The sequence below is a fragment of the Parambassis ranga genome, chromosome 7 (genome assembly GCF_900634625.1).
Source record: "Parambassis ranga chromosome 7, fParRan2.1, whole genome shotgun sequence".
Taxonomy (NCBI): domain Eukaryota; kingdom Metazoa; phylum Chordata; class Actinopteri; family Ambassidae; genus Parambassis; species Parambassis ranga.
Window position 1 is genome coordinate 3,370,161 of NC_041028.1, and position 27,509 is coordinate 3,397,669.

Below are 27,509 nucleotides of genomic sequence, written 5' to 3' on the forward strand. Positions count from 1 at the left end.
ACTGGTCAAACCAGGTCACGTGGTAGAAACAATGAGGATCGATTGTCAAAGTTTGCTGTCAGTTTCCTCCTCCTCCTCCTCCTGCTCACCTGTCCCGGTGAGTCAACGTCTTCAGTCGGAGGGACGATGATGAACCTGCTGGATGTTTCCTGCTCCGTTAAAACTGGAAACAACCGGGGAGCGACCACGTTTACCGGAATGTAGCGCGGAGAAGATTTAAGCTCCTGCAGCACGACATGTTCTCCTTCCTGCGCTCAGGTGAGAAACAAAAACAAACCAAAAAAAAACAAAAAAGAAAGGTGCTCAGACTTTCTCCTCACACGTTGGAGGGATTTATGGCGTCACATTGACCTCATCATGTTTAAAAGTATTTATAATTTCCTGTAGTATAATTTAATATGCTCATAAAATCCTGACCGGACGCCATTGCTGTCATTTCCAGATTATTATAACCCCAGACTTCCACCATTAAAGTTTAACATTAACTAGAGCTGCAGTCGATTAATCGATTGGTTGATTTCTGTGGAACCAGATTGAGTCATTTGTCTTGTATCAACAGAATAATGTTTTAATTTTTGGATGGTTTGATGGATTAAACTGTGGATTGTTATGTTATGTTTTTGTTATTAGGCTATAGTCACATTTTAAAATGATGAATCATGTATTTATATTTACCATATATTTACTAATGAACACATATTATAAGGAAACAACAAAATATGCAGACAAATTAGGAGATAAATTAAAAATCATAATGATAATGTGAAGAGTTAATCCGTAATCTGTCAGCTGATATTTCTGTGTAAACTCAAACTAGTTGTTGTAAAACCTGAAGGCCATGTTTCTGTTCCAATCATTGATTATTGATGACTAACAGCCATCATTGATTACATTAGACACAGTAGCCTATGCTAGCTAGCCATGCTAGTATTTAGCTAAATTATACCATTAGCAATCAAACCAAACTAGCTGTAACTCACTTTTGTGTGACTTTATAACATTTGCTGATGAAGTTATTTGTGAACGACAAGTTAACAATTAGAGTTTGAATGAATTAGATCCAGCAGCTAGCTGTTAGCATGAATGCTAACGCTTTATAGTGGGAGCTAGCATGAAGGTTTTGCAGAAATTCTGTGTGTGTGACTTAGTAAATCAGTCCGCAGGCTGTCAACTCAATCAAGGAATGATTTATTTTGATTAGAAAATCATGGTTTGTCACATTTTCTGCTGGTTTCTCTTGTGTTTTATGAAGCCTCACACAGCACAGCTCTGCCCGCCGCCGGCCTCCTGGGACATTGATCCACATCCCGCAGCTGATCCAGCGAATAACCAAGCACCTTTTGTTTCTCACAGTTTTCTGCTTGTGATGGATTTTTGCTTTCACATGTGCATGTAAGTGACTTTAATCCCTGTATAATGATCTGTTCTCAGTGAGGAGCCCTCCCCATGAGAGCATCCACATCTCGTCTCTGCCTCCCAGCCTTCCCACAGACGAGGAGCCAGAACAGACTGGAGGACCAGGTGAGCATGTTTGTTTTTAAAAATGTTTTTTTAGCTACAAGGTGCTCCACAGGAAGCCACTACTGTCACTGACAACAAACACAAACTCCCACAGTGTGGACAGAGGAGGCTGCATGTGTCGGCTGTGACCTGTTTAATGATGTATTCCAATACTGAAGATTTAAGATTTAAAGGGAAATAATCCTGTGCCGCCATGTTGGCAACGTCTGAGTCTGAGAACCTCCCATGCAGTTACAAAAAGGAACCTTATAATAGAGACCAGAACAGTTTTATATCTACTGTACAGTTGGATGCATTCACTTTTGCAGCCAGCACCCCTAGAGGTCGTTGGGGGAACTGGAGATTTTGACAGTTGGGTTTCATTTCTGAGCCCTGAACGTTGCTGTGTAATTCAAACAGATTTTTACAAAGACCCTTTATCTGCAACAATGCTCTTAGTTACTATGGTGACAAGTCTGACCCCCGTCCAGAGGGCCGGCTGGGTCCACGTTAAAGACTCACACACTCACACGCAGGCCGAATAGTCCTGAATGTATCCATGCTTCAGTTTTTGTACTTTTGTCTTTCAGCAGACGGTGTTGCAGCAGAGAAAGCAGTGATTCAAACCACACACACTCACAGCCGACTCTCCACGCCCTCCGTCTTCAACCAGAACAACAATAATGAACCTGTTTCTAGTACTTACTTTGAACAGAGGGTCCCTGTTCCTCAGGAGGATTCTGAGGTAATCCGAAAATGTGTATGTGTATGTTGGTCTCTGAAAATACCAGACTTGGGAGTTGTTAGTGACAAAGTGTGTGTGTTTGTGCCTCCTGTAGAGGGGGATAAGCCTCCGTAAGCTCTGGGCCTTCACCGGGCCGGGGTTTCTGATGAGCATAGCCTACCTGGATCCAGGTAACATCGAGTCTGACCTGCAGTCTGGTGCTAAAGCTGGCTTCAAGGTACCTGGGCTCAGACTTTCACCTCCTTTCATAGTTTGTTTTTACATACTCTGGAGCTCAGATGTGGCACGTTGACGGTCATGTTGTTGATGAAAGACAGTTTAATTGAATTGAACTTGTGTGTTTTTGTTGTCGTGCTGGTTTCTGTTATGCTGGAGTCTCATTCAATAACACACCTCTTTAGCAAACATTACCGTGTCTGTGTCTTCACCCTCCCCGCAGCTGTTCAGGTTCCCTCTTCTGAAAGTCAGGTCAGGTCAGTCCCACTCGCCCTCAGTCTGCAGGTCAAAGTTTAACAATGGCGAACTTTGCCCTGCAGAAACACAAACCCATTCCTGAGCTCATTCTTTCTAAACACTGACCGAGCTGTAATCCTGCTATTGGGACTGTCAGTCCAGTTTTATGTGAGGCCTTCAGGGGGTTTGAGGTGCAGCAAAAAGTACTTTTATAGTAATTTCTCTAGAGGGGGGGGGGGTCGCCATGGTTTCTCTGTAGATCTTATATTTGTTGTTTCTGTTGGACTGAGGGCAGTGACTGCAGTGACTGCCTCTCTTACTGTGAGGCGCAGTGGTCTGATGCATCCAGGGCTAGCTGGTTAGCATGCTACCATTTTAATACATTATCATAGCTGCTAGTGAGATGGCTGCAAAACCTGACAAACTGACCAATCAGAAGAGGGGAGAACAAGGTGAACTCAACAGCTGCAGGAACCAGTCTGCTGACATTCATTGTGGGAAAATAATGTGAAGAAATATTGTGGTACGAATGTCTTTGAGTCCTGTCCTCTCGTCCTCTCAGCTCCTCTGGGTGCTGCTGGGCGCCACCATCATTGGCCTGCTGCTGCAGCGGCTGGCGGCTCGCCTGGGCGTGGTCACCGGGATGCACCTGGCTGAAGTCTGCAACCGCCAATACCAGACGGTGAGACACCAGCAGTCTGTCACTGCTGAAATCTGCATAGAAGCAGAGGTTTACTGAAGCTGCCCTGTTGTTGAAGGAGCTTCTAATCCTTTTAAACTTTCAATTCAAACCAGGTTCTGACTGTCATAGCCTGAAACAGTGCTGCATGGGTTAATTATATTTATAAATCCAGCTGATTAAAAAGCTTCTCTGATACCTGAGGAGGTAAAGCTGGATCCAAATCATGTGACCTCCGCTTCTGTTCTCATTGTTGAGCTTCTGTGTTGCTGTTTTAACCCTTTAAACCCCACTCCTCAGAGCAACTAAAAAGCCATGATTGACTCACATGTGACCAGCAGTCACCTGCTGAGCTGCAGGTTTTCTACAGTTAATGTGCAGAGTACAGAAAAGAACTGGTCTGTAGAGGCTGTAAAAAAACAAATAGTTAAATATTTATGTCGTGTAATGCTCCCATTTATTGGTAACAACTTTTATGTCTTTACGAGTGAGTCATACTGCACACAGGCATGTTCTGGTTCTTTACAACTGGCTGTGATTGTGCTGCTTCCTTAGAGGTGCAGGACTTTATGTTGCAGTGAAAAATGAGCCAAGACTTTAAAACTTTAAATTCCTTATTCCTAATTCTGAAATGTAGCCTCACCTGATTCTGTGCCATCTGTCCAGGTGCCTCGTATCATCCTGTGGCTGATGGTGGAGCTGGCGATCATCGGCTCAGACATGCAGGAGGTCATCGGCTGCGCCATCGCCTTCAGTCTCCTCTCCTCTGGCAGGTAGGTGTAAGCACACACAGCCACAGTTTGTTAAGGGATTTTATAATGAGTGTTTCTGCCATGTGTGTGTGTGTCTAACTGCAGGATCCCCTTATGGGGCGGCGTCCTCATCACCATCGTTGACACGTTTGTCTTCCTCTTCTTGGACAAGTATGGTAGGTTGTGGGCACATTTGTGGTGGATGTCAACATACTGTGTGTCAGGATATCAGTGGAGGACGCTCGTCTCTTGTTTGTGCAGGCCTCAGGAAGCTGGAAGCCTTTTTTGGTTTGCTCATCACCATCATGGCCATTACGTTTGGATATGAGGTGCAAACATTTACACACCTGCTTCATGATGGAGTGGATTTTTTAAGCTGAATTGACTTTGAGGCATTGATTTTATAGCATGCTAACAGCTGCTAACACAAAACAGACTGTTGAGAATGTGATGTTGTTGTGAATGTCTGCACCTAATCTAATGCAAGTCCGCAATATAATAATAATAATGCAATATTATTGATCAGCCGGCTTATGCGTGCGATCTCTGATCTGTGAGCAGCTCCCGCAGACATGTTAGCAGGTTGTTTTTGTTACCGCCGTCCCTCTCCGCTGCAGTATGTGACGGTGCGTCCAGACCAAGGCCAGCTGCTGAAGGGGATGTTCGTGCCGTACTGCGAGGGCTGCGGGCCCGTCCAGCTGGCTCAGGCCGTCGGCATCGTGGGCGCTGTCATCATGCCTCACAACATTTACCTCCACTCTGCTCTCGTCAAGGTCAGCCATAAAAACACAAACCCTGTTTAACATGTGTGAAACTTACATCAACTCATTCCTCAGTCTCGAGAGGTGAATCGATCAAACAAGACAGAAGTAAAAGAGGCCAACAAGTATTTCTTCATCGAGTCCTCCATCGCGCTCTTTGTCTCCTTTCTCATCAACGTGTTTGTGGTGGCGGTCTTTGCGGAGGCTTTCTACCAGCGCACCAACATGGAGGTGGTGAGTATCTCTGCAGTTTCTCTTTACTCTCTAACAAGACTTCAATGTCAGGAGGCCTTCTGGTATTTCATGTGTGTTGTTGTATTTCAGTACAGCGTCTGCAATCAAACAGGAAGTCCTCATTTACAGCTGTTTCCTCTGAACAATGAAACTCTGGGGGTGGACATCTATAAAGGAGTACGTGTGCACACCTCACACTCTGATTGATAAGTTCATGGCCTAAGGTAGAAGGATACCGACTCCGCCTGTCTTGGGCCATGAACTTTTCAATCATGCTTTATTATGTGCGGGGACTGGATGTAACACTGCTGGATGTGTTTCCTGTCCGTTCGTGTGTCTGTGTCAGGGAGTGGTGCTGGGTTGTTTCTTCGGCCCAGCAGCGCTCTACATCTGGGCCGTGGGGATCCTCGCAGCTGGTCAGAGCTCCACTATGACAGGAACCTACTCTGGACAGTTTGTCATGGAGGTCAGTGAAAACTCTCCACCTGCATCACTAATCTATGACACAGGTGCTGAATTCTTGAGTCGTGAATGAGTAAGTATCTCCTCACATCATCAGGGCTTTCTGAACCTGCGCTGGTCCCGCTTCGCTCGGGTGTTGCTGACCCGCTCCCTCGCCATCACTCCCACCTTGCTGGTGGCCATCTTCCAGGACGTGCAGCACCTGACGGGCATGAACGACTTCCTGAACGTGCTGCAGAGCATGCAGGTCAGGCACAGGGGGGAATAAAAACTCTTGCTTTGTCACCTTTTGGATCTGAGGAGATTTGCAATACAAAAGAAGGTGTTTAACATGACTAAAGTACACAAACAGGTTCAGGTTTGGATCCAGTTTCAGGTTGATTAAATTACCAGAAGATGTTTTCACAGAGGAGCTAAAAAGCACTAAAGAAACAAACTCCAGGCCTAAGACAGGAGACGCAGGTCGTCCCAGTCATTGTATCGAATTCATTATGTCACAGTGGTCGGTAATCAAGTACCAGTAGGTTTGTTGTTGTATTATTTTCACTGCTTTCCATTAGGAGCCAATCCACAAATGATTAATGCTAAGTGTCCTGAAACTGTTTAATTTATGAAAACAGACTCGACAGTCACAGATGTTTTGAACAGGACTGAATGGAATTATTTACACATCCGTTTTGCCCCTTGTCCTCAGATATGAGGCTCTGCTGCAGCACATCGGGTGTGCTACATCATAAAAATACCTTGTGATGTCACTATTAGTCTTCTAAACATATTAGAAATGCTGGAAAAATAACAAAAATCTAAAAGCTCATCTATTGTTTTATTACAAACATGAGACCTAGTGTTTTACTTTTGAGCCCATTAGGACACCATTCATTCTGGACTGTCTCAACACCGCCCCCATGTGGTACAGGAAGGTCATAAAGTTGGAGTTTTCTCCATATAGAAATCAACATAGATTGAAGCAGATGCAGACAAGTGTGAGGATGTGAGGGAACTACGCCCCCTGGTGGGCTGAGTGGTGAGTAAATCAGTATCAATACAGTGTGAGGGTACTCACTCTTCTTCTTCGTCTCATCCCGTAGCTGCCGTTCGCCCTCATCCCCGTCCTCACTTTCACCAGTTTACCGTCCCTCATGAACGAGTTCGCCAACGGACTGTGAGTTTTTCCTCAGACAACACGCGCCTCCTTTTCTTCTTTTCTCCTGTAAACACATGTTCTCTCTGCAGGGTCTTTAAGATCGGAGGAGGCGTGGTGATCCTGGCCGTCTGTGCCATCAACATGTACTTTGTTGTGGTCTATGTGGCTGCACTGGACAGTGTGTGGCTGTACGTGCTGGCGGCGTTCCTCTCCATAGCATACCTGACATTTGTGGGATACTTGGTAGGTGACAGCAGGTCAAAGCAGGGCTGGTCCTGCAGTGTTGTTCAGTCTGAACTCTGTGATTATCTTACTAAAGTCTCTGCCCATTTTTGGTCTTGGATAAATCAATAAAATATAGGATAAATCATTTTTTTGTCCAAAAGGACGATTTCTCTGTGACACCATGAGGTTCCGCAGAACCTCTTCATTTCTTCCTCAAGTCCTCTTGTATGAGTTTGGACAGAGATGAGTGCAGCTTTCAGTCTTATTGCTAAGTCTCTACAGACCACAGCTGCATTTCTTCAGGTCAGTCTTCATAATGGATCCTGGTACTTTGGACTCAGGAATCCCTCACAGCCATTTTCCCTCAGTACAAACCCTGTCACCCCAATCATAACCTTTTACCTGTGATACGGCAGCTTTTATTTGATGACCATTTAAAACATATTTGCAGAATTGATAATAACACCTTTGATATTTTTTTAGTTTTTATAGAAAAGCAGCCATTTTGGATGTTGTTTGTTAATATTTGTCTGGTTGTTGCTTTGCCTCCATCACATGCTTCGTTTCTCTGATTGGTTGTGTACATCTAGAGTGAGTGAGTCGGTACTGCTAGCTTTATATAGAATAAAAAGAAGTAGGATGAGCTTTTCTGTCTTCTGGACCTCTCTGGTTGGGTTAAATACTCTCTGGTTGTATTCCTTGCTTCACCTTGAATTATCGTGTGATCAATATGACTCTGTGTGCTGCAGGTGTGGTTGTGTCTGATCGCTCTGGGCGTGTCCTGTCTGGATCCAGCCTCCGGGCGAGGGACTGACAGCACCGTCCTGATGGAGCCGCAGCCAGAGTTTGACTCCTGAACCACAGCTGTGAGCAAACCAGACTGACTTTTTACTGTTTCACATCAGGACAGTGCAGTCACATTTAGTGCTGATTTATTCATACCAAAAGCTTGTTTGCATGGTGCTGTAGACATTTTAATTGGTAATCAAGAAATGTAATGTGTGTGTTTTTATACAGACATCAATTTAAATCAAGTTTTGCAGTTTTAAAATTTATAGTAATACACCAAGGACTCACCTTTGTATGCAAGAGAGACATGCACAGAAGAAAGTATGTAAAGGGAAGCACCATTTATTATTAAGATTAAAAATGATTAAACACAACAATGTCTTATAATGTTTTCCAACACTTGATGTGCTTGATGCTCTGAGACCTCCTTTGGTGAGCTGCAGCTCCTCCTCTGGCCACAGGGTGGCGGTGCACGCTGCCAAAGACACTCTTCATATACAGTAAACATCTCAGCAGCACAGCTTACAACATCACACAATACATTAAAAGAACATGATGTGTTACATCATCTGTGTGTGTGTGTGTGTGTGTGAGCAACCTGAATAATATTCAGCTGTAACATAACGTGTGTGCAGTCAGACCTGTGTTGGTGGTTGTATGTCTGGAGAGTTGTCACTATTGTGTAACATGTGTGTGTGTGTGTGTGTTTTGTTCAAATTCCAGTTCTGAAGTGCTCCAGCCTCTGCAGGCTGAGGAGAGGTGGATGGACAGGTTTTTCTTTGCATTGTGGCGGGGAACTCCCCCCCCACTCTCTTCTCCTCTCTCTCTCTCTCTCTCTCTCTCTCTCTCTCCCTGTCATGGAGGCAGAGTTATGTAAGAGGGGAGAGTCTTCCCACCTCCCCTCTCTGTTTTTGTTTTTCTCAATGAGCCAATGTCTCCCTGCCTAGGCCTCACAGCCTGTCCAGTAGGCCCCTTTCCTGGAAACATAGCCTAGCAGAGGCCACTCAGGGGCAGGCCTGCGAGGTGGGAGGGAGTGGGGGTGGTGGGGTGGGGGGGGTCTCTTCCAGCAAATCACATGATTGTAGACCCTTCAGTCCCAGCTCTACATGCGGCTCAGATGCTGCATGCACATTTCAGCAGCTAGTTTGTCATCAGCATGATTGGATATAGCTAATGCATGGGGGCTGTAAGTAGACGCTGTGGATTCCCAGGTGTGAAGGATAGAAATAGAACATGATGTGTGTACGTGTGTGTGTCACATGTGTGCATATTAATTCAGTGGCATTCATATCTAAAGTGATTTATGACCACTTGTTTGTATTTTTCTGTTTGTATTTTATATTAAATTTGTTTGTTTACAGTTTAAATATTTCACAAACCCAATAAACCACAACATGGAATTACAAAAGCTGAATGTCAGTTCGATGTCTTGATTGATTTATGTGCATCTTGGAGCGTTAGCGGGACATCTGATGCTTGAAGTCACATGTTTTTTTTTGTTTTTTTTCTCAAGGTACCGCTGAACTTCTCAGCTCAGGCCTCCTTAACAGCATCTGACCCCGCTGCTCTTTCTAGCTGTGTGTGTGTGTGTGTGTGTGTGTGTGTGTGTGTGTGTGTTCTCAGAGGAATGCCAAGAAGAAGAAGGAGGAGGAGGCACCAGGAAGCAGAGAAAGCAGAGATAATGAATTTCCAGTTGATTTAGTAAACAGTGGCATCAGCTTTATACCACATGACATTTTCCAGCTGTGCAGCCTGTACTTATTTTGTGAGTATTTTTACACTGATCTGTCAGTGCTGCCTTAAAATGTCCGACACCAGGAATGCAAACAGCGAGGCCATTCTTGTTTATGTCTTGCATTGTGGCCACTGTGGGCACTGGCCGGGCTCGTGCTGTAATGGGCCCACATGTGTTGGGAATCTCAGCTCTGCAGTTATTCCTTTATTAGCACGTTTGTTTCTCCTCTGTGCAGCTCGCCGTGCCTCATGGGTGCACTGTGTGTGATTTTATACTGTATGCGTGTGTGCTTATATATAGCAAATACCTACTGTTGCTTCATTTCACAGCAGAGCTGCTCACTGCAGGGGGAAGGTGGATATAAATATCTGCTTGGCTAACATCATATTAAAGCCACGCTTTTGAAGCAAATGTGTGCTTTCAAAGTTCAAATGATCTACGTCTGTTTGTGTTTTCCTTCTGATTAATAACCTGGTTTAGCTGTGAGTAATGACTCTATCTGTACCATCATCTACCATGAAGTCTCATGGTAAAGTACAGTAACTCGCTGCCCTCTCTGACTGTTGTTGTTGCACAAATGTTGGGTGATTACCATAAGACTGATGCAGCTTTCTTGCAAAACAAGTCACACTTTCATTTTGTGTCAATAAAGGGAAGCGAAGGGAGAGAAAAAATGAAAGGACTCTGGGTCATTGGTTTCACTCTGCCCTCTGTTACCTCCACAACATGAAGCTACCGTTTCCTGGATCCATCAGATGAAGGGCGGTACATACATGAGGTACTGTACCATTATTTAAAGAAAACACTCTATACAGTTATATTGTTGATGAATACACAAATGGACAGTTATTGTCTCACTTATTCATGACTTTTAGGACATATTTGTAGCTCAGTGTGTTGGTCACTGTATTTAAATACACTTAAAATCAAAGGTAATCCGGATAGTTACTTTCTTTAAAGTAGTAGATTACACAAAGATGACTTTTTGATGTCTGCATTAGTCAGACTGAAACTGAAACCTACTCACTCTGCTAATTTGCTAGCAGGCTACAGTCTGGTGGTGGTATTAGCATGGTAGTTAGCGTGCTAAGCAGAGTAAACACCAGCCAGTTTACAACATTAATGATGACATGATGATACATTTTTAGTCAATTAATTCTATCAGTCAAATAACATGTACTTACCTGAATGTCAGAACAGTTTAAAGCTATTGTGTGACCACTCCCACCATTGGGTGACCTGGCTATCTTCACTAGCTCGCTCTTTATTCCATTTTAGGCTGTGGTAAAACGCAAAAACAAGCTACAGAAAAGTAAAAATGAGGTGAAATATTTCTTATTTAAGGACACAAGGCAACATAAAGAAAATCAAATATTGTTTTAAAATGTGAATGTGAATTTTTTTTTTTAAATATTCTTGTTTACTGGGTCTCACTCTTGGTCCTGTAAAGACTTTGACTAGTTCTGTGTGCACTAATAATGTGATTAAAATTCACTTTGGGTTATGTAGTGTAACAAATTACATTTAAGAGCTTGTAAATCGTCATCATACACATTTTAAAAAGTCCCTCACTACAGTAATACCCTTTAATAAACATATTAATTATATTATCAGTCATAAAATCGAGATTAACTGCTAAAAAAAACACAAATGTTTGGGTTGTAAAACGTAAACAAAAATGGCAAAAACATATTTCAGATATTCAGATGTTATGTCGTATTATATATGGATGCAATGTAATTAATAATGATAGCAATAATCCCCCCCCCCCGCCACATTTATTAATTTATTTAATTAGAATAACAACATGCACATGACAAATAGTAAATAATCGTTTTGTAGAGAAAAAAAAATGGATTGTACGCGTGTATTTATTGTTGTTTTTTTTTACATGTGTTTATTTATTTTTAATAATTTACAAACAACGTGATCTCATTTGTACGAGCAGCGCTGGAATGTGTTCGGTGCGGCGCGTGCAGGACGGGGAGGAATGCCTTAGCCACGCCCCACCTTCTCACTGCTGTCCAATCAGAGAAGGGAGACCGTTTCAAGGCACCCGCGGTGTCCCAGCCGTAGAAAAACAAACCCCCCGGATAACATCAAAACTCACATTTTATAGCTAACTACGAACCGGGATCCGTTTTTCTGCTCGAAACGTGCGGTTTCTAAACGATTCTCGGTACTTTCCGTCGCTTATTATCGCCTCTCGGGCGATGTTGTTTATCTGTAGTAAGGGGGGGCTTGAAACCGCCCCCTCCCTTGCCCCATTTCCTCGGTTGTTTTCCTTCTCTCGCCTGGATTCTCCATGTTGTTGGTGCAAAAGTGAGGACTTCGCAGTGACGGTAGAGAGGGGGCTGCTCGGCGATATTACCAGTAATAGTAGTGCTACAACCCGAGAAGACGGAGTCTCAAATAGCCTCCAGAATCCATATCCAAGTGCCTTGCCCCCTCCCCAGGCGGACCTCGGAGAGAAGACCGAAAAGAAGAAGAAGAAGCAGCAGCAGCAGCGGTGGTGGTGGTGGTGGTGGGGGAATAAAGAAAGCCCAGGAACCCAAGATAAATCTCACCGAGGATTGTAACTGAGGCGGATGACAAGTTACCTCGGTGAATAGTAGAGCCAGCTTGTCAATAAAACCCAATGAGGGATGCCCACCAGTGCTCGTGGACAGGATTTGAGGATTTTGAGGGCTCCGTGATTGTCAGATGGAAAGTTCTGTTATCACCCAAGTGCAGAAAGAAGACGTTCAAGTGTCACCGAAAACAGGTGAGATGGGCGGCTGTTGTTTGCTTTGGTATAATCGATTAATCGATTCATTTTGGACATAATGAGCGACGTGAGTGTTTTTGGAAGACATCCCCGTAGTGCGCCCGTTTTATGTGACAGTTGCGCGCGGTCTGAGGGGCGCATCGCCTTCTCTGACGTTCACCAAACAGATCTATCATATTTATATATTTTAGCACTGTTGGATGCAGATGCGATGGAGGCTGACACTGATACTGACACAACCTGCTGGGTTTCTCTTCATATTTTTGCGCCAAACCTCAGAAAGTGTTGTTTTATTTTACATTAAAATACAAAATTTAAAAAAAAAATGTACAATCCTGCATCCACATCCAGCACTGGTTTTATTATTATTAGATTATTTGTTATTCTGTTGCCTTCTGCTCTCTAGCAAAGCTGAAATTCCTATTATCATGCCTAAAGTTCTCCATTACGCACAGCCTTCCGTCCCCTCTGCATGCGAGTCCTCCTCAGCTCTCCAGACCCAAGCCGCCGTGTATTTATGTCTATCAGGTTCCAGCTTGTTTGGCATCATCCCATATCCTACTACTAGCACCAGGTATACAGCGTGAGGAGGAGTCTGTCACCACAGGCTGATATTCTGCTGCTGGTTTCTCTTCACATTGTTGGAGGATGGTGCCGAGAGATCCATGCGCATCAGTGCCATCAAGGAACAATCAAAATGGTTGTTTTTTTTGCGTCCATTCAGACCTGAATCTGTTTTACATGGTGGTGTTTTTATCCTAGACTAAAAGGGGTCTGTAGTAGTGGTGGTGGTGGTTGATTATACACTGTAGAAATACCAGGTGCCGCGGTATTGACAGCGGAATGCACAAACACACCCCTCTGCACACGCCCATTGTAGCGCCGTTTCAAAGATTTCGTTGTTGCACACTTTCCTCTGAGCTCTCATCCATTTGGTCGTTATTGATATCGTGCATATTATATTAAGATTGTGGTCGGCTGTGTTCTGGCTCCATAAAAGAATCCAAGCTGTGATAATTGTTGCTTTAATGTTGTTGTTTTTTTAATAGATTGAGTGGGGGTTTTAAGTGGTGTATTGCATTTTTTGGATTCATCTGTGTGTCACTGATACATCTCTGAGATATTAATCTTCTTTTGTCTGTCCATCCTTTTAAAACATGCAGAGGGGAGGTCTAATGTGTGTGTGTTATGTCACATATGGGCAGTACTGTCTTCCCCTTGGAAATCAATAACAGGCTGATTTACATGCTATCAGGTCTCGCAGACAAATAATGTAAGGTTGGAGTGAAAAGCTAACCTTATACATATATTTTATTTGAAGGAAAACCAGCACTGGATTATCTGTTTAGAATTGCCAAGACAAGATCCAGTGTCCTTTGTCTGTTAAACATGGAGTTGTATAACATGGTTGTGTCAGCAGTATGTCTTCAGAGCACTGAGGATCAGCGTGGACACTGTAGGTTATAAGAAACAAATGATATATATATTATATATATATATTTATAGTTTTCTGGCTCACTTTGCTCAGTTCCTGAACTATGATGACACTATATGGAAAGGTATAAATCAGCTTGCAAGTCCTCACACGAAACACAACCAGAGGGGACTTGCAAGAATGTTTTTCTTCCCTTTCCTCCCCGGTGTGGTAAAAAAAAAAAAAAAAGTCTTGTATAATGCTGGGACACTTGGTGGTTTTGGTGACTGATCAAAGATGTGCACTGAGGTGTGACTGACTGACCGACCGGCTGCCTGCCTGCCTGCCTGGCTGTTCTGGTTAGCTTCAGGCAACCCTGAAAGGTCTTGGAGTTTAAAATGGTTGGAATGTTTTCTGTCTGTGTTTTCTGTCGAAGGTACTGCTGCTGCTGAAAAGTGTGGGTTTTCCCGCCCTCTGTGATTATATAACATGTACCAGCCATTTCCAGCAGCAGCAGCAGCAGCGGCAGCAGAGGCAGGCGCATTAAAAACAGATTCCATGTGCGGGATCCTGCCATCCCTGTAGACAGATGGATGGTGCCTTCAGGATAGAGGAAGCTCATTCTATATGTTACCTAATTAGGATGCCTTTATGCATTTTTTAAAAGGTGTTCTTCTGTGTGAAAATAAAATAATAGATTACACACACACACACAACTCTCATCACAGTGTCTCTTTTCTCTGTGCTGAACAGGCCAGGTGAGCCGCTCTCCCCTCAAACAGCCTCGGAGTTGTAACATCTTCAAAGCACTCTTCTGTTGCCTCCAAGCTCAGGATGGCCCCAAACCACCAACGCCACTGCCGCCACCTTCCCAGCAGGCCTTGCTGGAGTCACAGGAAAATGGGACGCTTGTCAAGGTAGTACTGTTCTTCTTTCAGCTGCTGAACAATCTGACGCCCTCAGCTCAGTCCTGCCTTTATTTTTGTTTATTTAAGATTCCACTTCCTTGTCACACCCACACACACACTCCTTGCCATAAAGGAGGAGGTGTTTGAATAGTTGAACCATCTGTACGACTAACATGCTGTTGTAAAAAGCTTATTATTGCTGTGCGATAAACCCACGGCTGCACCTGCTCTGAACGTCTTGAAAACTAACCACAACTGTCTGCAGATATGGAATCACTTTGATGTTCACACTTGAGCCCCCTCCTCCTCCTCTTCCTCGCCATCCTCCACCACCACCAAAGAAAGATAAGAATGACAAAGCGACTATCAATCCTCTATGCAGGCGACAAGAGAGCGAGTGGAGAATAGTGTATTGTGTGCCTCATAATTGCTGAGGTGGAGAAAAATAAAAAAGCTTGGAGCGCCTGCTAGCCACGCTGTCAGCCTGATTAGGGCTTTTTGGTGCCATGTTAGGGGCATTTTAATGAGATGCCATGTTTGTTCAGGAGTGTCCTCCAGCATCAGGAGCAAACAGGAAGCAGCATATGTAGGTTGGGCCCTGGTTATTGTCTGGCAGGCTTCAGCGAAGTGAAGTGAAACCGAATGAAACACTGGCACCAGTGTGGCTGCGGTGCTTTGGGTTTCATTTGGTAAAAAGAAATTGTTGTTGTCCCTCATCTTAATTGTTCTTCCTTTAATGGATAAGCAATCCCTGTTATGTAATATATTAATAATTAATTTCACTGTCCTCATAAAGAAGCAAACAGAATTAACAAAGCGGGAAAAACTGGATATCTAGAAAATGAGATCACGTCGAGGTTATTGTTTTCCCTGCAGGTGAATTCCTGTTGAGTTTGACAAGACGCACTTGGGAAATATAACAACGGACAAAATAAATATGCTAATCCTAAAGATATGCAGCATAGAGGCCGTTGCAGGGAATAATTAAAGTCGCTCCTTTAGCCTAAAACTGAGTCTAATCTAATTTCCCAGAGGTGGAAACCAAACAAGAGGTTTGATTTTTCATATAAATCACCTTACTGATGGGACTGATCACACTCCTCAGCTGTAAACACAAGCACATATGACACAAATTACAACATGTTTGTGTTGTCTCCTCAGCATTTAGAGCCCAGTCTCCTGCCTGAGGTGGAGGCCCAGGACCAAGGAAAGATATGCGTGGTCATAGACCTGGATGAGACGCTGGTGCACAGTTCATTCAAGGTACCTCACACTCTCACCCTTTCTATTAATATGTTTCTCGGTAGGTCGTGCAGTTTTTAACATCTTGTAAACAGCGGTGTGTTTACTGAGGTTAATCAGTAGTTGTCGCTCTCCGTCGGCGTGTTTCTGTGTTAATCTGCCATCAAACGTTTTTGTAGAAGTGTATTAAATTTTGTTTGTGTCGGCTCTGTGCTGTGATTTATGGCGGCATCGAGCAGCCTGGTTCAGCTGTTATGTAATGCCATGTGAATGTACACAGTGTGGCTCATGTGAACAAGCATGCCAACCATCTCCCTCTGTGTTCTCCCCCCCAGCCTATTAGTAATGCAGACTTCATCGTGCCTGTGGAGATAGAGGGGACCACACACCAGGTAAAGTACTCACACACCCTGTGTGTGTGTGTGTGTGTGTGTATTTTTGCTGTACAGGACAGGGGGTTGTGTTTGTGTATGTATGTTGATGTGCTTGCAGTGGTTGCTGAGCTGAAAAGGGATGGGTCGTGTAGCAGATCAGCCAGGTTTTCAAAGGCGGGTACACAGAGCCCTCTGCTGGCCAGATGTTGAACAAGGCTGCTCAAGTGGAAGTGGAAGACGCAGCAGAAAGAGTCACTTTCACTAAAATGTCATTAATAAGTGATACGGTTTATATAACTGGCTCAGAGAAGAAGAAATGTGGCATCAAGTGCTGGAACGCTGCTTGAACTTTGGTGTAGAGCGTCTCCCATCTGTTGGACATGTGGAAATGTGATTAACTGGGAAATGTGATTCCTGGGACCCCGTGGGCTGGTAAGGAATCCTCTGTGGGCCTCTGCCTGGTTCAAGTAATCCAGGATAGGCTGGTTAACACTGGCACGGCCTATTCTTGATTACTTGTTTCAGGAACTGGCCATGAGCAACCGGCGGATGGACACGATAACGTTACAAATGTAGAGAGAATCTGGTGACATTTAAACAGCCTGCACTGCTCACTGATGGCCTGTTTGTGTTGCAGGTGTATGTGCTGAAGAGGCCACATGTGGATCAGTTCCTGCAGAGAATGGGAGAGTTGTTTGAATGTGTGCTGTTTACAGCCAGTCTCGCTAAGGTACTTCACACTAGAAAAAGATCCTGAAATAGATGCTGATGGTTTATTCAGAACAGTGTGTTCTTCTGTGTAATGAGTGTCATGTATGATCGATCAGATGTTCTTCTGCTTTCTTTTTGTCCTTTTGCTGTGATAGCAGCTGCTCAACAGGCTGTTAGTCACATTAGATGTCCTCACCTGTAATTAAAGGGGTCTAGAGAGCTTCCTTTGTTCATATTTAGAAGGATTTGATGATTATATTCCATCTTTGGACCCCACGGTGACTTCCTAACTCCATGCATACTCCAGGCATTCCTTGGACTTTGCTTTTAGTGGAATATTTAGCATCTGTAGAAAGTGCTTCATTAGCCTGTCCCTGCTCCTCCTCCTCCTCCCTGATCCCCTCCATCAGTACGCAGACCCAGTGACAGACCTGCTGGATCAGTGCGGTGTATTCCGGGCCCGGTTGTTCCGGGAATCCTGTGTATTCCACCAGGGCTGCTACGTCAAAGATTTGAGCCGCCTGGGAAGAGATCTCAACAAAACCCTCATCCTGGACAACTCTCCTGCCTCCTACATCTTCCACCCTAATAATGCTGTAAGTCTAATATCTATGCTGTGTAATTTGAAGGATTTCTGTTCATTTCCTTTCTTTGGAAGGTGAAAGAAGATGAAAATTACCCACCAATTATCACATTAGTTTTAATTACCCCCACTGGACAGAGACTGATTATTTGCATCTTACGTTTGTTCAGTGTTTCATTAAATTGAAACCAGCTGGAAGTGTTTATGGGTCTCACCTGGAGATGCTCAGGAGATGCATGACCTGGGGAGTCTGCAGGCCAACAGTTTGTGTTTGTCCTCCTCAGGTTCCTGTGGTGTCCTGGTTTGATGATGTAGACGACGCCGAGCTGCTCAACCTTCTGCCTGTGTTTGAAGAGCTCAGTCAAGCTGACAACGTTTATACCCAGCTGGACCAGCTTCGTGGACCTTAAGCTCTCGCTGAAACCTCTTCACCGTGCATACTGAGAAAAGATCTCCAGGCTCCTGGTCTCTGCACAAAATCCTTATTTTAGAAAATTGTATTAGCGTGGAGATAAGGTAACTCCAAGCCTGGAAATCACACACACACACACACACAAACAATGTCTTTGGCTCATAAATTGAGGCTTTTCCTCTGAACCTCATTGCCGACAATATTGACAACCACTATTGAAAAGCACTACAAGAATGAGCGGGAAACAACCAACCAAAGCTGTCTCATCACAATCACTCCAGTTAGTATGAATATCAAAGTGGTTCTTTTGCCAAAGCAGAAGCCTGCCTGCCCGGACTTGACTTTTTTGGACATAGTTTTTTTTTTTTTTTAAACAATAATTGTGCCTTTTATGGAACAACAACAAAAAAAATCTGCTTTTTTTTAAAATTTTCCACCAGATTTTATACATTTATTTTCATTTTATAGGTTGTTTTATAAGGAAATCTATTTTTAAACGGTGAACACGGTTCCTCTATGCAACCCAGTTCTGTGATAACACGGACAGTACCTCGTACACAGCCAGTCAGACATAAACATTACTGTGTCGCCTTATTTACCTGTAAAAGAGCAACAAAACAAAAAAAGTGTATTTTAACCTATTTGTACTATAAAAACACAATTTCTACAAAACTTGCAATATAAGTCAGATTAGTGGTTATGAGTCGGGTAAAGCTGGGCAGCAAAATCTTGTCAGTGAAAACACACACTGGAATACGTTGGCACGTAAGGACGACCACGAACGCCACAGTTTTCAGTCAAGGTTTGATAATTGTGACTCTCTGTCTTTGTTTTATGTGACAAACAACAAACTTGCACTTGTTTTTATATTGACAGTGCTGAAAGTAAAAACTGTGCCTTTGACAGAGAATGGTGTTCTGCCTGAACAGAGATTTGTAGGCCTACACACTCTGATGTGTCATGCTGAGCGTGAGAAAAACACTGTCAAGAGCAAGTGGAATTAATGCCAGTGGCTGTGGTACTTGCAGTGCAACACTTGAAAATATTCAATTTGATATTTTTTTCGTTTTTAACATGTGTGAGTGTTTTTTTTTCTATATTTATTGGCCAAACATTGTCCAGTACTTCTTAATAATGCTCAACATTTTTGTATTGTAATCCATTTGCCTACTATGAGGCTGGCCTTGTGTTTAACTGTTTTATCTGTGCCTAAATAAGACACGTTTTGCTGTCATCAAGCTCATCAATCAATTCAAACTGTTCCGAAAAATGAAAGTCAATCATGCAAGAAAGCAACTTTTTCTTTCTCTTCAGTTGTAATTTTCAGTACAGCAGACATTTTGTGGGGTTATGTTTCCTTGGTAGTATGGTTTCTCTCTCTCTCTCTCTCTCTCTCTCTCTCTCTCTAATAATGTTTGATCTCTGATGCAATTATTACCTGCATGTTAACAACAAGTGCAACATGACAATGAAAATTGTACCAGTTGTAATGACCAAAAGTATTTGATTCAAGTCACAGTTTGCCTTTGTGTATCAAAATAAATCAGAAGCTCATTTTGTCCACCTGATCTGACCAAAAGTTTAAGACAAGGTGCTACCAGTTTTTACTCTAAAATAAAAAAAAATGGTTATCTTTTACAGTCCGTGTGTGGATGCATGTTTTTAGAAACTGAAAGAAAAAACGAAAGCATTTTCAAAATGAATTTATTAATATTATTAGTGTAAGGAACTAAGTACTGACAGGGATTTTTATTATACATTTTACTTAAGTAAAGCTAAACTTAGGTTAATAGTAACATGAATATATGCATTAATATTATATTATTAGCACATACTTTTATAACGTTCTATTTATATTGATTTTTAGTCAAAAAAATAAATAAATAAAGTAACACTATCAGTCTAAAACATAACGGTAAAGCAGTATAATGTAAACATGTTGCATCCGGTTGCACCATATGCGTCATAATGAAAGCTAACCCACCCACGCACTTAACACTCCCCCGCATGAATTTGCATCAGCCGTGCGTTTATGTCACTTTTAAGGGGGAAACAAATGAATTTACTGTTACTACTTTTACTTTTTTTTATTGATTATTTATTTTATTAGTGAAACATATACAATATATAACTGCTGCGGCGTAAAGAAACGAAAACAAGCTGCTTTGTTGTTTTAAGAACGGTACAGCTACATTTACGCGGCAGCCATTTTAGGTGCACCGGGAACATTTTTCTGTGACACACCAGGAAGTGCCTTTTTTTTAAAAAAAATATATAAAAGTTCCTCGATAAAAACGTGGGTATTTATAAACAATAACATAAGTATGTGGGTTAATATTTAAAAAAATATGTGACGTATTTATTTATTTATTTTTTATCAGAACCCCCCCCCCCCAATTGCACGTCACGTATCGGGACTACAATCTTCTGGGCGTTTCCATGGTGACATCAGCAGGCTGCCCGTGCGCCGACTGACACGTACTGTTTGGTTAAAAAAAAAAAAACATAGCTAGCAGTAAAGCAGGACGAAGAAAAAGCACTGAAACAGCGTTGAACAGACAGGTAGGTGAGGCGTGGGAACTGGGGCAGCATATTGCGGTGGGTTGTGGGTGGGTTGTACTATTGCAAATAGTGGCTGTAACATTTCTGGCGTTAACTGTTAAAGAATGAACGATTCGTCGAGTTGTGTTGACAGGCGAGTCTTGTTAGCTAGCCAAGCTACTCGCTATTTTTTTACGCCTGCTGGCTAGCAATGTTAGCTTATAATAGAGAAGTCCCAGGAACATCTTTTAATTTCAGTTTCTCTTGACACTCGTTTGCTCGCATTTTTAATTGTTTTTGTGTCGTTGCCAGGTGACAGTTTTAGCACGAATTGATAGCATGCTAATCAAACCGTGTGCTAGCATGCTAGTGCGTGATTGTGGGGTAGTTAGGCATTAACCTAGCCTGTTGTGTAACCTAATTTTGTAAACCTTCGGCTAACTAATCCACAAGCTTCTGCCCTGGTACGTTTGCATGTGCTTTTAACGATGAACAGTATTTTATTTTATTTTATCTATTCAGCCCTTAGTAGAAGCAGTGAGAGCATATCGCCAAAGACGCTAAGAAAAGTCCCCGGTTTAAATTTCAGTTTCATATTGACGTCAAAATAAAAGTATTCATGTTGTAGGAAGGCCCATATCAGAGTTTTATTATAAGATTATTACAACATTGATGGTGACATTTATTTTTTGAATAACAATTTATTGGTGTTTGTTTCGTGTGTAAAGTCCAAATCTGAAGAGCTCAAACAGGCAGTAGGGGCGAGATCCCAAAGTGGCATTTGGCATGTGTCTAGTGTATGTGTAAACCAGGCAGCTCAGGGTGGATGTGTGTGCGTGCGCGCCCCCGGAGGTGCGCCGCGGCGTGTGTAGGGAGCGAGCACGCATGTTTTATGTGTGCAGCACTGATAGCAAAAGTAACGCCATCTTTCCAGCAACCATGGTCCGTTTATTTAGTGCACCAGTACCACCTTCATCATTCTTTGCTACCGAGTCAGGGTTTAGGGAGTTAGCCCCGGAGGACACCGGCCTTCGGCCCTGGGTTGCCGACCCCAGTCTGGATCAGGACAGGAACGGCTAACAGCAATCATATATATATACTGTAGGAGCTATATATTGTGTTAGTGTAGTTGTTTTGTTTTATTTAGAAACAGGTACTCACTGCATTCCATGACGTGGTTATTTAAGAATCCCAGATGCTTAGCTACAGCGTCCCGTTACCATGGAGACAGAGAGCGGTTATCTGGATGCCTGTGCACTCAGCTTTAGTTGGAGCCGCTGCCTTTAGTCACAGTGCTAATAGTTTATGTCTCACGCCTAACGCAGCATCGTGAGTATGTAACTTTGTTTTTACTGCATCTTAACTTTGTTTTTACTGCATCAGTTGTATTTATTTGTTTTCAGTTTCACACTTTCAATAAACCTGTTGAGACAAGCGGACTGTCGTCTTCAGAGTCTTGCAAAGAGGGAAGAGTTTAACTGGCCTGTCAAAGTACAGACATATACCGAGGACGGCACAGTAGTAGTGAGTAGTTTGTCATTTTTGTTAGTCTGGTTGTCATGGTGATGGGGTATTTAACTCTGAGTTAGAGGAGCAGAGGTTTAATTGAATTGAATTTCTCGTCCAATTGAAAATCTCCTCCAATTTCAGTTCCCGATTATTCAACATGAACGTTTTTGACCGCAACATCAACATTGATGCTCTCTTCAAGTTCTCCCAAATGTACGTAAGCATGCAGTAGATGTCTTTGATAAGTGTGAGAAGTCTTTGTCAACTTTAATTGCAACCTTATGTCTAATGACTTTTTGTTGTTGTTGTTTTTTTTCCAGATCTCATTCCACCCAGGTGCACTTGAAGAATGTGTACTCCAGCTTGGCAGTGTCCATGCTTGTGGCGGCAGCGGGCTCCTACGTCTATGTTGTCACACGTCTCTTCCAGGTAGAGAAATGACAGAAATACAGTGTTCCTGTATGAGGCGATCCTGTGCATCAGTGCAGATTGTGTCCTTGACGTGAACTGACCTCGCCTGGCTTGAGCACATACTTTGTTTATCCGCTCCTTTCTGTGTTTCATGTGATAACACCAGGTTCTAAATGAGTTACACTGTGCTAAAGGGAGCGAATGTGTACGATATTGTGCACCCGCATACATGATAGTTGAGATCACCATTACCAGGATCCCCCCCCTTAGCTATTTTGGGATTAAGAAGAAGGAACTGAATGTATCGACATGGATTCTTTTCATTTAAATATGGATACAGCTCAGAGAAGACCATCTTCAGAGATTTTTTTATTCATGTTGTCATGACATCAAAAAACAAAGTATGCACGTTTGACAGGGATTGGGTTTTTTTTTACCCCGTGTCCATGTTCTCAGGGTGGCGTGCTGTCTGTGCTCGGCTCCCTGGGGCTGATGTTCTGGCTCGCCATGACACCCCACAACCCACAGACAGAGAGGAAGAGACTGGCTATCCTTGTGGGATTTGCCTTCCTGACAGGTAAACTGATGTTGCGGGCGTGGTTCACATTTGCTCCTGTTACTTCACTTTGAACAGTTGATTTTAGGATCCTCTGTTTTGTAACAGGCGTCGGCCTTGGCCCCACACTGGACTTTGTCATCGCGGTGAATCCTAGGTATGTGAAAAGTTTTCTTTGTGCTGACAGCCAGCTGAGTGAAAGTTAAACATTAATAGACATTGCTCCATAAACAGTTCTGTACAGCTGTGTTGACCAAGTAAGAAAAATCTGAGGTTTTCTCTGATTTGTTTCCTTCACAGCATCATTGTGACGGCCTTCATGGGAACCTCTGTGATTTTCATTTGCTTCACTCTCAGCGCCCTCTATGCCAAACGCAGGAGCTACCTGTTTCTTGGAGGTGAAGCCAGTTTATCATTGATTCACATCAACTTTGGTCCATAAAATGATCTCATTCCTTTAACGCTTTGTTTCCGCCTCAGGCACACTGATGTCTGGCCTCTCCATCCTGCTCCTGATGTCTCTGATGAACATGTTCTTTGGATATGTGATGCTGTTTAAGGTAACAACACTATCCCACTTCCTAAAGTCTGACCCAGCTGTGTGTGTGTGTCGCAGTGTAAGTCACCGTGCTGTTTTATCTTCCTGACAGGCACACATGTACCTCGGGCTGCTCATCATGTGCGGTTTCGTCCTGTTTGACACTCAGCTCATCATCGAGAAAGCCGAGAATGGCGACAAGGACTACGTCTGGTGAGGACTTGTGTTTACTCTGAATAAGCTCCACCTGTGCCCTTTATCCTGTTGGCACACATCCTCTCATAAACAAATGTCATGCAGATTCCTCACCCCACAGTGCAGCATGTAGCTCATAATAACTTATCATCAAAATGTGACGCAAGTAGTTTTTTCAGATGTGTTACGTTTAATTTCTTTTTAATTTTAAGGCACTGTGTGGACTTGTTCCTTGATTTCATCACCATCTTCAGGAACCTGATGATCATCCTCACCATGAATGAAAAGGTACTAAGATAAACTCTACAAAGACCAAAATAAATAATGGGTGTGATAATGTGTCAGTACTTTGGCATGGAAACACTGCTGATGTACTGTAATTCATCTCGACTCTGCTGCTTTAAAAACTCGATACAGCAATATCGTGTGACTTTTAAAGGTCGGGTAGGAGATTTCATTCTGATGCACTTTTTGTTAAATTAGTGTAACTTCTCTTTACAATCCGATAGCAACCGATTAGTTCGGCAGTTTTGCATTAAAACGAAGAATATTAATCATCTGTGGAAGCTATAAAACACTAAAAACATCAGCCAATCCTCCGGGTGGACCCTGCACGGAGTATTGGCTGGTTGTCACTCTCGAGAGGTACGTGCATGATGGCCGAAGTCACAGACCGCAGCTCGTAATTGGGAGGCGTGGCTTCGGGGTGAGCTCCGAGAGAAAGGGGCGTGTGTTTACTTTCAAAATCTGGCCGACTCTCACTGAGTTTTCCAAATCTCCTACCATACCTTTAACCAATTTAATAATTTCTTCGCTGCGTAGTTATTGTAAGGAAACTCTTGAGAGAGAGAGAGAGAGAGCTTGAAATGTATTTTAGGGTTAAAGTATGTGTGGTTTTCTCACACTGTCGATAACAAATGTAGAGAAATGCAGTTTACTCAGATCACAAAACCACAGCATGTTTTCTGGTTTAGCCGTCTTTGAGTTTGAGCTATGCAGATACGGCTGTTTTTCTTTGCTGAAGTTTTGCGATATTTGAGACTTCTGTCACCACCACAGTAAACTGAAGCTGGTGGGATTTCATTTGTGGTGCAGAAAATATTGAAAATTCAAACCAAGCACAAGTATTTTAATCACTGAATGTACTGCTAGCTTTTTAAAAGATATTTTTAACCATAAGCTTTTACAGTATGATGATCACTGAGTGTTCAGATCAGGTGGGAAAAGTTGTTGTTGGAAAAGTTTTGTGCTTCCTTGTAATGACACTAATTATCCGTCCCTGTCTTGTGTTTTCAGGACAGGAAGAAGAAGGAGAAGAAGTAAAGAGCGTTCAAAGTAGCAAGACTACAATCAGTAAGAAAAGGCACAACTTGCGATGCACTTGGTGCTTTTCACTTTCTGTCTTCATTTCTCAAATTAACTCCTCTGTGGTCTTATATTATTAAAATTTCTCTTGATTTATTTTTGAAACTTACAGCGAGAGGTTGAATGTAAGTTTATGGTACAGTAACTTAACTTCTAGTCCCAACATGGCTGCGAATGGGGGAGCACATTAACGCTGCAGTGATCACGCTTGGCCTGTAGAGGGGAGCAGTGCCCCATGGTGGCTCCCAGACGCTGAGCAGCACCTAATGAATATTTTCATATTACTGTCATTTAGTGCCATAAAACAGTGACATGATAGGCTCCTTTTTTTTTTTTTTTTTTTTTTTAGTGGGTCATGTGAGCTTTTGAAGATGATTATTGTTTTATGTAATTCCATTTGTTGATTTGCTTATTTATAGTTTTTCCTCTTTTAGTGGAGTGTCACAAGATATGGTGTCCCATGATTTTTGACAACAGATCCTCCTTTCAGACATCTCCCCCTTGATCGTTTTGTTCCCACAAATTCGAGTATGAATCGTGAGGCCTGTTAAAACTGACGTAGACCCTGAACGCCTTCCAGCCTCCTGACCATCGATGTGTTACACTCAGATGGACTTGGTGGTCTGGATTTTGGACTGGTGGAGGAGGAAGAGTCTGTGCCATCTGTCCATTCCCCTCCCACCCCCCCCCCCTCTACTGTATAGCAAAGACAGGCGAGTTATTCGGACCACCCCAACCTTGTAAATTTCTCAAAAATATCTGTTGTCTAGAAATTAGTTTGCCAAATGATGTGATGTTAACCTAACAATTTGGCATCAGTTTTTTTGAAAGTGTATACTGTGAAGAATTTATTTTGTTGATGTAAAACTAATAATTTGATACATTTGCTCAAATAAATGTGTTGAACATACTGAAACGGAAGGTCTGTTCCGGTGCAACCGGAGCAGCGAAATGTCTTCTAGAAAACTCTACAAGTCCAGACGCCTTGCTTCAATCTTCTCTATGTATGATGACCTGGATGACTGAGAATCTTCATCAACATGTTACCTGGAATATGATTCTTGGCCGCCAGCCTCAAACAAATTCACACATAACAAACCTAAATCAAAACGTTTTAATTAGAAAGTTGAAAAAACGGCAGTAGGTACATAGGACCTCTATTTGCTAGGGAACAAACAGCAATAGAGATGACGGAACACAAGATATGAAACATCTACTAAGCGAGGAGTCTGCAATTTCACACAAAGATTACAAAAAAAAAAAAAAAAAAAGATGACTGATGTACATTTAAAATAAATAAATAATAGAAATACATATTCATTGAATAGTGTAGCCATTTCTCTTATCTATGTTATTATTGCTGGTATATATTACCTTTAAATGTATTATGATTTTAAAAACAGACGTATTCTGACAACCGTCCTCGGGCCGGCTGCAAAAACAATATCAACATGATCAATAAAATCGTTTATACATTTAAAATTGTGATGCATGAATTTAGCAATTAATCACAGACATGAACATTCTTTTTGTTTTGTTTTTAGCGCGCCATGTTTTTTTTTTTTTTTTTCTTCCCCGAATTATGTGATGAAATGATTTCAAGAACAGAATGGATGTATTGATACAGTACATCGTCTATTGATCAGGTCGCCGCCTCCGATACGCAATGAGAATCCGTTTATCCGATAAGAAAAACAAACCAAGAGGAGGAACGACTTGTGCTGATCGTTAGCTTGGCCATGCGTTTTTGTAGTCCTGTATACATGAATTAAAGATACGTGTCCACCTTCTTAGTCCGAGTGTGAAAAAGTGAACAACTTACATCGTCTTGGTGGCTTTTGGCTTCATGTTTTATTGGAAATCCTGAGGAGATCAATCCGTCTTTCCAGTTGCGACAGCCGATGACACTTGTCCTCAAAAAGGTGGCGGCGGCTCAGCAGCATCACAGAGAAGCCAGCGACCAGGAAACTGGAAGAGCCTTTCAGTCCTCCATGTCCTCCTCGTTAGCTTAGCTGCATCATCCTTGGCTGCCGCAGGACGACAGACTGTCGTATAGAGAGTCACTCAGAGACTCGGGAGTCTCCAGGACCTGAGGGCGGCTCGGGGAGAGGGCTTCCTCTGGCCGCTCCCTGAGCAGCTCCAACCCGGCATCACGGCTCATCTCGGGGACACTGGGAGTGCGCGTCTTCCCCCTGCGGAACATCCCTGACTGGGCTGGGACGGGCAGGCTGCCTGGGTCCACCACCCGGCTGGAGGAGGGGCCGCCAGCCTTCAGGCTCTGAAACGGGCGGTGGAAACATTTTAGGTCATGTGCTTCCTCTTATGCAACGCCTTCAGGTGCAAAAACAAAATGGGTTAGAGGAATCATACAACTGTAAATTTTTAATATTCTAGTGATTAATAATTTGTAAAGGGAGACTGTGGTTCTGTGTTTTTACATTATGTAAGATGTGAGTGCAAATTTAAAAATGCATTTTCTGCTGCTGCAGAGTTTGTGAGTGACC

At 42.8% G+C, this 27,509-nt stretch overlaps 4 protein-coding genes across 10 annotated transcripts in view; 3 read left to right on the forward strand and 1 right to left on the reverse strand.

The window, feature by feature from the left end:
• The first annotated feature begins 74 nt into the window (after window positions 1-74).
• Window positions 75-14,544, forward strand: LOC114438028 (natural resistance-associated macrophage protein 2-like). 3 transcript variants are annotated; one of them, XR_003670956.1, is made up of 19 exons: window positions 75-258; window positions 1,432-1,521; window positions 2,091-2,245; window positions 2,340-2,462; window positions 3,261-3,380; window positions 4,044-4,150; window positions 4,235-4,305; window positions 4,391-4,458; window positions 4,747-4,902; window positions 4,966-5,124; window positions 5,215-5,301; window positions 5,471-5,590; window positions 5,684-5,833; window positions 6,675-6,748; window positions 6,820-6,973; window positions 7,705-7,821; window positions 9,258-9,509; window positions 10,132-10,257; window positions 14,414-14,544. XR_003670956.1 is itself a non-coding variant. In XM_028409054.1 (17 exons), the coding sequence occupies exons 1-16, from the start codon at window positions 237-239 to the stop codon at window positions 7,810-7,812; spliced, it is 1,764 nt and encodes a 587-aa protein (XP_028264855.1). In that variant the 5' UTR covers window positions 75-236; the 3' UTR covers window positions 7,813-7,821; window positions 9,258-10,038. The 3 variants fall into 3 exon arrangements, 1 of the variants encoding a protein (XP_028264855.1); XR_003670957.1 differs by having other exon boundaries at window positions 2,094-2,245; XM_028409054.1 differs by lacking the exons at window positions 10,132-10,257; window positions 14,414-14,544 and having other exon boundaries at window positions 9,258-10,038.
• On the forward strand, window positions 11,541-19,475 carry ctdsp2 (CTD (carboxy-terminal domain, RNA polymerase II, polypeptide A) small phosphatase 2). Its single transcript, XM_028409055.1, has 7 exons — window positions 11,541-12,243; window positions 14,414-14,577; window positions 15,730-15,831; window positions 16,146-16,202; window positions 16,822-16,914; window positions 17,306-17,491; window positions 17,763-19,475. Exons 1-7 carry the CDS (start codon window positions 12,183-12,185, stop codon window positions 17,886-17,888), a joined length of 789 nt encoding a protein of 262 aa, XP_028264856.1. The 5' UTR covers window positions 11,541-12,182; the 3' UTR covers window positions 17,889-19,475.
• An 829-nt stretch (window positions 19,476-20,304) lies between these two features.
• tmbim6 (transmembrane BAX inhibitor motif containing 6) lies at window positions 20,305-25,921 on the forward strand. 2 transcript variants are annotated; one of them, XM_028409289.1, is made up of 12 exons: window positions 20,305-20,452; window positions 21,835-21,955; window positions 22,082-22,153; window positions 22,261-22,369; window positions 22,808-22,928; window positions 23,016-23,064; window positions 23,208-23,305; window positions 23,388-23,467; window positions 23,558-23,658; window positions 23,853-23,928; window positions 24,937-24,993; window positions 25,496-25,921. In XM_028409289.1, exons 3-11 carry the CDS (start codon window positions 22,098-22,100, stop codon window positions 24,961-24,963), a joined length of 717 nt encoding a protein of 238 aa, XP_028265090.1. In that variant the 5' UTR covers window positions 20,305-20,452; window positions 21,835-21,955; window positions 22,082-22,097; the 3' UTR covers window positions 24,964-24,993; window positions 25,496-25,921. The 2 variants fall into 2 exon arrangements, with proteins under 2 accessions (XP_028265090.1, XP_028265089.1); XM_028409288.1 differs by having other exon boundaries at window positions 24,937-25,921.
• Window positions 25,922-26,147: 226 nt separating this feature from the next.
• Window positions 26,148-27,509, reverse strand: part of nckap5l (NCK-associated protein 5-like) — a 31,441-nt gene continuing 30,079 nt past the window's right edge. For 3 of the 4 annotated variants that reach the window (XM_028409283.1, XM_028409284.1, XM_028409286.1), the window contains one exon: window positions 26,148-27,283. In XM_028409283.1, coding sequence (XP_028265084.1) covers window positions 27,023-27,283 — 261 coding nt within the window. In that variant the 3' untranslated portion in view covers window positions 26,148-27,022. Of the gene's footprint in view, window positions 27,337-27,509 lie in introns of all 4 variants that reach the window. The other variant, XM_028409285.1, reaches the window with a different exon arrangement.

Coding starts and splice junctions, on each gene's coding strand:
- LOC114438028 (XM_028409054.1), top strand. CDS start 237: ATGTTCTCCTTCCTGCGCTCAG. Junction 2,463..3,260: donor GTGCTAAAGCTGGCTTCAAG/GTACCTGGGCTC, acceptor TCGTCCTCTCAG/CTCCTCTGGGTGCTGCTGGG. Junction 4,151..4,234: donor AGTCTCCTCTCCTCTGGCAG/GTAGGTGTAAGC, acceptor GTCTAACTGCAG/GATCCCCTTATGGGGCGGCG.
- tmbim6 (XM_028409288.1), top strand. CDS start 22,098: ATGAACGTTTTTGACCGCAACATCAACATTGATGCTCTCTTCAAGTTC. Junction 23,065..23,207: donor GTCATCGCGGTGAATCCTAG/GTATGTGAAAAG, acceptor TTTCCTTCACAG/CATCATTGTGACGGCCTTCA. Junction 23,468..23,557: donor GATATGTGATGCTGTTTAAG/GTAACAACACTA, acceptor TCTTCCTGACAG/GCACACATGTACCTCGGGCT.
- ctdsp2 (XM_028409055.1), top strand. CDS start 12,183: ATGGAAAGTTCTGTTATCACCCAAGTGCAGAAAGAAGACGTTCAAGTG. Junction 15,832..16,145: donor TGGTGCACAGTTCATTCAAG/GTACCTCACACT, acceptor TCTCCCCCCCAG/CCTATTAGTAATGCAGACTT. Junction 16,203..16,821: donor TAGAGGGGACCACACACCAG/GTAAAGTACTCA, acceptor TTTGTGTTGCAG/GTGTATGTGCTGAAGAGGCC.